General features: G+C 44.5%; 1 protein-coding gene across 6 annotated transcripts in view; it reads right to left on the bottom strand.

Moving 5' to 3' along the window:
• Positions 1–8,295: 8,295 nt before the first annotated feature.
• SLC32A1 (solute carrier family 32 member 1) overlaps positions 8,296–10,221 on the bottom strand; it is a 60,061-nt gene continuing 58,135 nt past the window's right edge. For all 6 annotated transcript variants that reach the window (XM_043527230.1, XM_043527228.1, XM_043527232.1 and 3 more), the window contains exon 3: positions 8,296–10,202. In XM_043527230.1, coding sequence (XP_043383165.1) covers positions 9,015–10,202 — 1,188 coding nt within the window. In that variant the 3' untranslated portion in view covers positions 8,296–9,014. The remainder of the gene's footprint in view (positions 10,203–10,221) is intronic.

Below are 10,221 nucleotides of genomic sequence, written 5' to 3'. Positions count from 1 at the left end.
CAATTGGGTCCCATATCTCTAAAGGAAAATGAACTGGAGCACAATTCCTCAAGTGACATGCTTAGCTAGCTAGCTATCTGCAGTGCAGTCAGCAGCCTTGTGAACCCGTACTCATGGAAGGGGTGGGAGGTGCATATGAGAGAGAGAAGGGGGTGTGTTGGGGGGTGTTTTTATACATCTGGGGGAGTGCATGGAGGAGTGATTATAGGAACAGCTATTGCACTATTTGTTTAGAGAAATCAAACTGACAGCAAAATAAACATTTCCTGAAACAATTACAGCAATTGCTAAACAAATGAAAAAAGGCTTGACTGATTAGGTCAGTGTAACTGATTGCCACTCTAACCAAGGCAGCCCCACAATTCAGGAATCCATGTACATGGGCAAAACTCAGATCTGTAATTGTCCATGGGGCCAGCCCCATCAGTGTTAATCAAGATGGAAGCCATTGTACACAGATAGTGCAGGCATCTTTTACCATGTAGTCTAACCCTGCTCTGAGCCCTGTCTACATTATAATTTCCAGAGTTTTTACCACTGGGAGAGCTGCCATTGGGGCAGATTATTACAATTTATTTGTATTATGAGAGCGCATAGGGGCCAGCTGAGAACAGGGACCCATTGTGCTAGGTGTTGTACAAAGACAACATAATCAGGCCTAACTGTTGTTTTCCTAGTGTACATAAAACCCTTTATAATGAAACCAATTTAAAATTTTTCAATAACACATCATCAGAAGCAAGCAGAGCTGTAAATGAGGGAATACAGGGACGAGGGATATAGATTATAAGTTTTGCTAAAGCCTATTGTACGAGCTTTGCTGTCAGACTTTTATCATGCCCAACTCATATGGGTTATGGGTTTGTTTTTCATTTTGATCATCAGGTTTCGTTCCCTGTTCATAACCTGATAACGTGCATGGACAAATCAAAACTGGGTGCCCTTGTTCTTTTACTAGCATCAGCGCAGCATGGAAATGTCCCTGCTCCAGCTGGCTGGATGCTGCCTGTGTGTATTTAAAGCCCAAGTCACAAGGGCTGCAGGCACAGCACATACAATCCTGTTCCTTTTGGCCACTAGACTGACAAGTCTGGAGGACACATTCTGACTTGAGAGAGAGAGAGACTTTGCTTAGCATTTCAGCTTGCATACCCAAGTCATCTCTTAGGAAATGCACTGATCAGCCAGGAGCGTGCATAGACAGTATGAAAGAAACACAGGAGCAAGACACTTGACCAGAACTGACTGCATGACAAAAAATCATTTTGATCCTTCTGAATAATCTATGACTTTACCCTGGTTGAAAAGCCCCAATGGCCAAATTCATAGTTACCATATGGCCCCTTTGGGCCCGCTAAGCCAGTGCAAAGGGGTCAGAGTTCAGGCATAAATTCCCAGCACAGGGACCTCTCTGGCAGGTCTGTCCTACCTCCATAGAAGCCCTCCCACCTATCCCACCACAGGCTGTGATGAAGGAAGAAGGGTGATGGCAGGATGAGGCATAAGCAGGGTGTTCTTGTGCCCTAGCAGGTGTTCTTGTGGACAATTGCAGCAGTGGTGAAAATTAGAGAAACCTTCCGAGCTGCCCTAGTCTGCACTGGGGGCTGCACTGGCTCCCAGACATTCCCTGAAAAGGGGAGGATGAGCTGCCTATCCTCTGTCCCTGACCTGGTGCCAGCACTACTGCATGGAAATATGTGGGTCGCAGTTTTTAAATGGAACCTCTGACAGTGTGACCTGGGTTTGCTTCTTTAACTTAATGGGTGTGTTGGACCCATCACTCCCTACGGGGGCAGCTCCACTGGTGGCCACAGGAATGTTGACAGGGCACAGGAATGCGAGGCATCATCATGTCATCTCCTCTGAGTAAGGTTAGAGGAAAAGGAAGCATCAGAGGCGATACTCATCGGGTCTTGGTTTGGCCCATTTCCTCTGCCCCTTGGGGCCACGCCTCAGAGCAGGGGAGCTGGTGGTCAGCTGGGCTAGCCTCTGCCAGCTTCTCTCTGCCATCTCATTAAAGGTACAGAGTCCTACTACAATAAAAACAGATTTCAAAACATGTATTACGAGAAAATCATTCCAAAATTGTGCTTAATATTTTAAGAGTTAAAAACGTTTCATGATTTCCACTCTCCACCACCCAAACCAATGAGCCTTCACTCCCGAAAGCCACAAAGACACCAGAGAAAGGTTAGGAAGCATAAAACACACACACACACACACGCTTCATCCATATGGACATTCCCTCCCCACATGCACCGCAGTACAGGCAGGGAGGGCTGGAGCTGCCTTTGCAGGGAAGCAGCTGTTTCTGATACATCCCTCAGCCTCCTGCGATCTGAAAGGAAGCATGCGGGAAAAAAGGACATTAGCAACTTATACAGATAGACAAAGCAATCATCCCAGCTCCCTACTTACTTCCTTGGGGAGGAATGCCTCTCCAAGCCCTCATGGGTTACCCCACTGTCCTGACAATCTGTGTCTTTCTTGGGGGGCCCCCACTACAGCAGGTGAACCAGGGAGATGGGGGAAGTGGCTATGCTGCATGGAGGGGCCTGGCTGGATCTCTTCTCTTCACAACTGGGCCCAGACCACTCCCATCCCAGCATACTGTAGGGAGACCAAGAAAAGAGGGGCGAAAGCCCTTAGGTCAGCAAAAGAACCACAAAAATAACAAAAAAATGTGAACAGCTGGACAACAAAAAATTCAGTCATTAGAAGCATCCAAGCGCCTTACCTCTCCCTGCAGCACCACCCAAAAGCAGCATCATAGACAACTGGTCCAGAGTCAGTCCTGCAGCAGCTTTGGGGAGAATCTGCTGTTATCCACAATGGGAGTGTGAGGGCACATCCAGGACATGGCCCCTTGTCCTTCACTACGCATGCACCATCAGGAGAGAACCCCAGGCGTCATTCATTGGAACAAACCAAATGTGAGCAGGAGGCAAAATAGACATGACAAACCAGACACAACATGCTTCTGCTCCTGGGGAAATCCAAAGAGCTGTGCTGGGAATTATGGGAGAGAAACAGCACCCCACAGGCCCTACAACAGTTGCTGGGAGTGCTTGGCATGTGGATGCACTGGTCTGTGGGTCCCCAAAGCAGGATGGCTCTGTGAAGGCACTGCACTGGGGTACTCATAGTGGGGCAAGGTGCAGTTCTATAGTGTAGACAAGGTGGTGGTCTAGGCTGCACAAGATAATTTAAAGCAATTCCCCAAACAAATACTGCCTAATCTCTTAAAGGTTAGGTCAGGGCAACGCACAGGACAAGTCCGGTGAGCAAGGGACAGCTCTTCCAGGATCACATTTAAATCAACAACGTACTTGGAGAAAACATAAATCTGTTGGGGAAAAATATGGGGAAAGGGGGAGGGAATTGGTAGAGGGTCATTTTAATTTATTGTGACTTCCAGCATCCTTTGCAAAGAAATGGCTTTATTGTGTCTAGGAGTGATTATGTTGTGTGAGCAATGCCAGCTGCTGATCAGATATCCCTCTACTACATCTCTTTTATTATGGATTTACCAACAATGTGGTGGGCGTAGTACTTGTTTGACTGGTTTGGTATTGTATCTGCCCTCTTTCTTCTAATCATCATACCACTGGAATTCATACATTTCCAGGTCTTAGTGTGAGAGAAATAGAAGACATTCACAGAAGACCCACACAGAGCAAGAAAGACAAACAGACCCTTCCAGAAATTGACACACACTGTGAACATGGGCAGATGGCCGCATCTGCACACTCAAAAACAGAAGTAGATATATGTGTAGACGCATACAGAGAAGGACACGTATACATCAAACACACAGAGGAACATAATAAAACAAAAGAGGTGACAGACAGGGTCAGACCAATGGTCCATCTTGCCCGGTATCCTTTCTCCAACAGTGGCCCATACCAGACCTTCAGGGGGAGTGTACAGAATAGGACAATTGTGGAGTGATCCACCCCAGTCTTCCACTCCCGGCTTCTGGCAGTAAGATGGTTAGGGTCACCCTGAGGATGATGTTGCATCCCTGACCATCTTGGCTAATAGCCATTGAAGGACCTTTCCTTATCCAGTTCTTTTTTAACCCAGATGTATCTTTTGGCAATCACAGCATCCCATAGCAATGAGTTCCACCGGTTAGTTGTGCATTGTGGGAAAAAGTACTTCCTCGTGTTTGTATTAAACCTTCTGCCTATTGAGTTCATCCAGTATCCCCTGGTTTTTTGTATTGTGTGAAAGGATCAATAACACTTCTCTATTCACTTTTTCCACACCGTTCACAATTTTATAGACCTCTATCACACACCGTTAGTCATCTCTTTTCTAAGGTAAACAGCACTAATGTTTTTATTTTTTCCTCATATGAAAGCCATTCCATAGCCATGATCATCTGTGTTGCCCTTCTCTGAACCTTTTCCAATTCCACTATATCCTTTTTGAGAGGGAGCAACCAGAACTGAAAGCAGTATTCACCATGGATTTCTAGAGTGGCATTATGATATTTTCTGTCTTGTGTTCTATCCCTTTCCGAATAGATCGTAACATGCTATTAGCCTTTTTGACCACTGCTGTGCATTAAGGTGAGGGTTTCATAGAACTAGCCATGGTGACTCCAAGATCTATTTCTTGGGTGGTAACAGCTAATTTAGATCCCATCATTGTATATGTATAGTTAGGATAATTTTTTCCAATGTGCCTTACTTTGCACATCAGTATTGCATTTCATCTGCCATTTTGTTGCCCAGTCACCCAGTTTTGTGAGATCCCTCTGTAACGTTTCACAGTCTGCTTTGGATTCAACTATCTTGGATAATTTTGTACCATCTGCAAGCTTTGCCATTTCATTGTTCACCTCCTTTTCCAGATCATTAATGGAATATGTTGAACAGCACAGGTCCCAGTGCAGATCCTTGTGACCTCCATGACCATTCCCCTCTCTCCATTGTGAAAACAGACAATTTATTCCCACCCTTTGTTTCCTATCTTTCAACCAGTTACTGATCCTGAGATGACCTTCCATGTTATCCCATGCCTAGTTAATTCCCTTAAAAGCCTTGGGTGAGGGATCTTGTCAAAGGCTTTCTGAAAATCTAAGTACACTATATCCACTGGCTCACCTTTATCCACATGCTTGTTGACTTCCTTAAAGAATTCTAAGAGATTGGTGAGGTATGACTTCCTTTTACAAAAGCCCTGTTAACTCTTACCCAACAAATTGTGTTGGTCTATGAGTCTAATAATTCTGTTCTTTACTATAGTTTCTACCATAGGAAGATACACACACCCACACACATACAAAACACAAGGAAAGGTACTAACACAAACACACAGAGGGAAGGAGTCATTCACCCACCCAGCCTAAACAGTCAGTCACCCTCTAAACAGATACTAGACTCTTTCTTTTTTTCCTTCTGGCTATTTTGCAAAACAAAACACGCTCCTAACTATAACCCTCTGGGTTTGCTCTCCTTCAGAGATCTGGTAGTTTGGCGTAAACTAAACGGATGTCCTGATCTCCCTGTGGAGATTTACATTTCCTTCTCTTTTTTCTGCTGCCTTCCTTCTTCTAAGGAGTCTTGAGCGACACGTCCTCCCAGCCTCTGAAACTATTTGGCCAACCGGGTGGGGTTTCTCTCTCGCTCGCTCTCCCTCTTACCGCATTGCAGAGCTAGCTGGGGATGAATTACTTTTGCAAGGAGCATTCAAAAAACAACAAAAACCATCCTATCTCTTCCAGGCAGCGACTAAGTTAATTTTTTGCAGCCCACAAACACAAGTTATTTTTAAGATGAGGAAATAGGATCTAAACCTGCGGAGATTATATCTTTTTCCTTTCCATTCAGATTCCTGTTTAACTGAATGCTCTCAGATTATTTGAAGAACATTTTGGAAATGGAAAACGGGGGACTTCTGTTAACGATTCCTTTATTCCCGGAGTAGTGACCTATGAAATTGACATCAAAGGGGATTACATGTATTAAAATGCTTCTAACCTATTGAAGATCAACCGACGCGATATATTGGCAGGGTGTTTTTATTTGTAACTAATGAAGATGTTTTGGCCACTTACACTTGTCTCCCTTAAATGTACAAATCTCAATGGGAAGATGGCATCGTGCTAATTACACTAATCAATCCCCACATTTTTTGAGTCCTAGGGTTTTGAAGCAAGCCTGTTTCGCGAATTCATTTGAATTCAAACAGTAACATATTTAGACCTTTTATTTCGTTACAAGCTTTCTCCCCCCCCCCCCCCTCCTTGCTAGGACAAATGAACCAAGATGTCGCACAAACCGCGAATCTGATTCTGTGGGCTTTACTCACAGAAAATGTCTTGTGAAATCAATAGGAGATTTAGGTGAGGGCTGCAGTATGGGTAAAAATATTTTAAAGTATTAAAATAATGATAAGCAAGATGTCCAGCTTCCAAAACAGAATTTCCATCGGTTAGAAAGAAATCAATTAGGTGATTAACACTATGAATTAGTTGTTCTGCATTATCAGAGTGACTATTATTATGCAAGACGTTTAGAATGTCCACCTGCTACTAATAATTTAATTCGGTAATTAGGAATAATGTATTTCTATAATGTTATTGTTGGTGTAGCTATTATTATTGGCCATCTGACCTACAGTGTAATTTTGTACAAAGCACATGAAAGGTGTGTGATCTTGTTATAGTTAAAAGAAATTAGGGTGGGGGAATTAACGTCTCTCTTTTTGAAATCGGTGATTTCAAGTAGAGGGTCAAAAGAGAAGAAAATATGCTTAGCCCTTCACCCCCCCCCAAGATCCAAGCTCTTCACAGGGTGGTTACAGTTGGGAAAGGGTCGTGATTGGCGCAGAGTGATTTTGTTAAGGAAAATGAAAAGGAGGACTTGTGGCACCTTAGAGACTAACAAATTTATTTGAGCATAAGCTTTCCTGAGCTACATGCATCCGATGAAGTGAGCTGCAGCTCACGAACGCTTACGCTCAAATAAAATTGTTAGTCTCTAAGGTGCCACAAATCCTCCTCCTCTTTTTGCGGATACAGATTAACAGGGCTGCTACTCTGAAATTTGTTAGGGAAGGCTCTGGTGCATCTCTCTAATAGTAGCTCTTCAGGGGCTTTTCTGTCTGCTCTGTAGCTACAGTGGGAGGGCTGGAGCTCATTATCTGCCAACCAGTTCGTAGAATTGGTGGGTTGAGGACATTAAATATCCTCAAGGGGTCTCCCCAGGGAGTATCCCCTGCGTAAAAAGCTCCCGGGGTAGGCTCAGGGTAATTATTTAACTAGCAAAAATGATAGCAAGGGCGACCTGCCTGGGCGCCGGTGTAAAAGGAACCCCTTCCTAAAATCGCGTTGTTTCTGGGCTGAGAGTAGAGTAGGATTGCCGCAGTACAATTACAGTAGCCTGAACACAGGCGTCTAGCCCTTGTGAAGAGTCATCGACCCTGGCACTGTTCGGTTACCTGCTGCAGCCCAGCCTGGCAGCTGGGAATGAAATGGCAAATCAGGAAGAGGGCAGGGGCTTCGCTCTTGACTTCAGCGGGAGTAACCCACGCTCCTTTAGTGGATCGGGGTGTGGCGTGAGTCCCCTTGTGTGGGGTCTGGGCTGGTGTTTTACTGGGTGGACCCCGTGGCAGCTGAGGCCATGGCCGCCTCTCCTGTAAGGGCTGTGTCCAAAGCTGCAGAGCGTGGCGAGGTTTCCCAGCCTGGCAGTCACTACTGCCACGCTTTCTTCTCGCAGCCCCCAGCCGGGCAAACCTCCCATTCGCACGGGGCACGACTGTGCAAATCAGTGGGAGTGGGAGAAAAGGTCATACATGGTCACTGGTGCAGCTGTGAGGGGAGTGGGGAGGGCTGGCCCTTTACTTTCTTCTTTCCTTTATTTTTTTCATTCCTTCTCTAGCTTGCTTTCTCTTCCTTGTTTCAAAAGCTAAATAAAGAAGGCATCTTCCCTTCAGCCACTCCTAACCCTGCCCTGACACCTGCGTACTCCTCCTCTATCGCTCATGATGTTGGTTAGACTTCTCCAACCTGCAGTCCCTATAACAAACCCAGGCCAGCCACAGTCGTTATGTTTTCTCTTTATTGTTTGATATATTTATGTACCACATTGTACGTTAAAGATAAATCTTCTGATATACATTTTTTTTCATCTTATTTACCACAGTTACACCACACGGACATTTGAAACAGCTGCACAGATCTGGTGGATTGCACAGAATGAGTTTTGTCTTGTTTTTGTGCCCTGAACGCTTTCAAATCCAACAACTTTTTTGTTAAATTTAGCTGTCATGATTATTTTAAAAAAAAAAAATAAGGAGAACTGAACTCCAGGTCTGTGATTGCAGCTGGAGGCAAAAGGTCTTGGTCAAATGGGATTACTGGCTATGAGTTAAAATGGAAGAATTCAGGATATGTATTTATTATATTACTACAATGTAAACATTACATCTCACTGGGATCGTTGGTCACCAGCTGTTACCATTTTGACTGTTTGGGCGTTCATACAATCTAGGTCTTGTCTACACCTCTCTAACCACCCTTCACAGGGTATAAAATAAGGCAACCTCCCTGACCCCACCCACTGTTCAGTATCTACTTTTAATTTTACACAAAAACAACCCAAATCCATTGGGTTGACAACTGTGTTTCAAATCTTGCAACCCTGACTTGCATAATATTTGTAAGACTATTACCTTGAAAACCGTTTCTAGATAGGGCATTTTACAACCCTACAAGATATATTCTAAAGAAAATTCAGACCATTGTTTAGAGGGTAGGAGGGTTGTCAGATATTTTCCTTCAAATACTTTCTAAAAAAGAAAAAATATATTGAAATCTTAGCTTATTAAAATGACTCCAGGGCAAAGACTTTATTTTATTTTATTTTTTAGGTTCTATTATGTACTTTGTTGGATGCACATAACTAAAATAATGAATCTTTTCTTTAAAAGGATACATAATTGTTTGGCTATGTGGATGTTCAGTGTAATTCTCTTTTAATGCAACCAGCTCTGGCCACTCTTTAGTCTTCTACGTTGGAACTGTAAGCCTCTATGAGGCCTTCTAAAGAATGGATGAATCCAGACACGCTGCATATACCACCTATAACAAAAATGGCGACATCAAAGAAAACATGGTGCCACATGAGCTTCCTCCACAAGAGCTTGAGGTGGAAGAGACTTGGGAGCAGGAAACAGAGGCCTGCACCTGTGAGGCTCCCTGTAAGACCCATCAGGAGGGCAAAATGAGGGACATAAATAGCCATTAACAAGGTGAAAACAACCAGGGCACACCTCAGGGTGAGTCCCCAGGACTTGAGCCTCCCATCACCCCCATAACAGTTAGGAAAGACCGCCCTGTTTCCATCCTGGAAAAGGGACTTCTCCAGGACTTCCACAGCTGCAAAGAAGGGCAATGGGTAGGAAAGCAAAGCTTTGGCCACCAAGAAAAGGTTGACTACCGCCCTAATGGTGGAGGGCAAGTTGTCTGTGATGACTTCTTTAGTCTCATCAGCCCAGGTCAGATAGGCTACCAAGGCAAAGAGTCCCTTGAGAATACAAGCTGCTATGTGAGTCCAGTTCATCATGCAATGAAACTCCTTGGGGTGCTGCATGTTCCCCTCTAAGGAAGGCAGAAAGATCTGGGAGGTGTAGCTGAAGACGATGATGCCAATGGAGATGGGGAACTTCTTCACATCAATGTAAAACTTGACTTTGTCCCAAGCCCAGTCGCGTGCTCTGGAGAGACAGTAGGCAATCACCAAAATGTTGATCACAAAGTGGGCTAAGGTGCAGAGCAAGCTGAATTTCGAGACAGCCTTGAGGTTCTTCAAGAAAGCACAAGGCAGGAGCACAGCTGTGGCAATGATAGACCAAGATTTCTGGGAGACAGGCAAGTTTGGGAAGCTGTTGTACATCAGGTTCCCACTGACCACCACATAGAGAATACAGGTCATGACCAGCTCAATGATCTGAGCCACATTCACAATCCTCCCTCCAAGCTTGGGAAACCTGGGAGCACAGCAAGCGTTAGCAATGTCGACATAGGAGTCTCTCACCCTGACTATCTCCCCATCTTCATTCTCTTCGTAAAGACAGGCAATAAGGATTTTCCCAGTGTAGCAGCAAACTACTGCAGCGAAAATAATTAAAAAGAGTCCTAGATATCCACCATGAAGGATAGCATAGGGCAGGCCAAGAACAAACATCCCCTAGAAAGAGACAAAATTG

The sequence above is a fragment of the Chelonia mydas genome, chromosome 13 (assembly GCF_015237465.2).
Source record: "Chelonia mydas isolate rCheMyd1 chromosome 13, rCheMyd1.pri.v2, whole genome shotgun sequence".
Taxonomy (NCBI): Eukaryota; Metazoa; Chordata; order Testudines; family Cheloniidae; genus Chelonia; species Chelonia mydas.
Note: the sequence above shows the minus strand (reverse complement) of the source record. Positions and strands in the feature narration are given on the sequence as shown.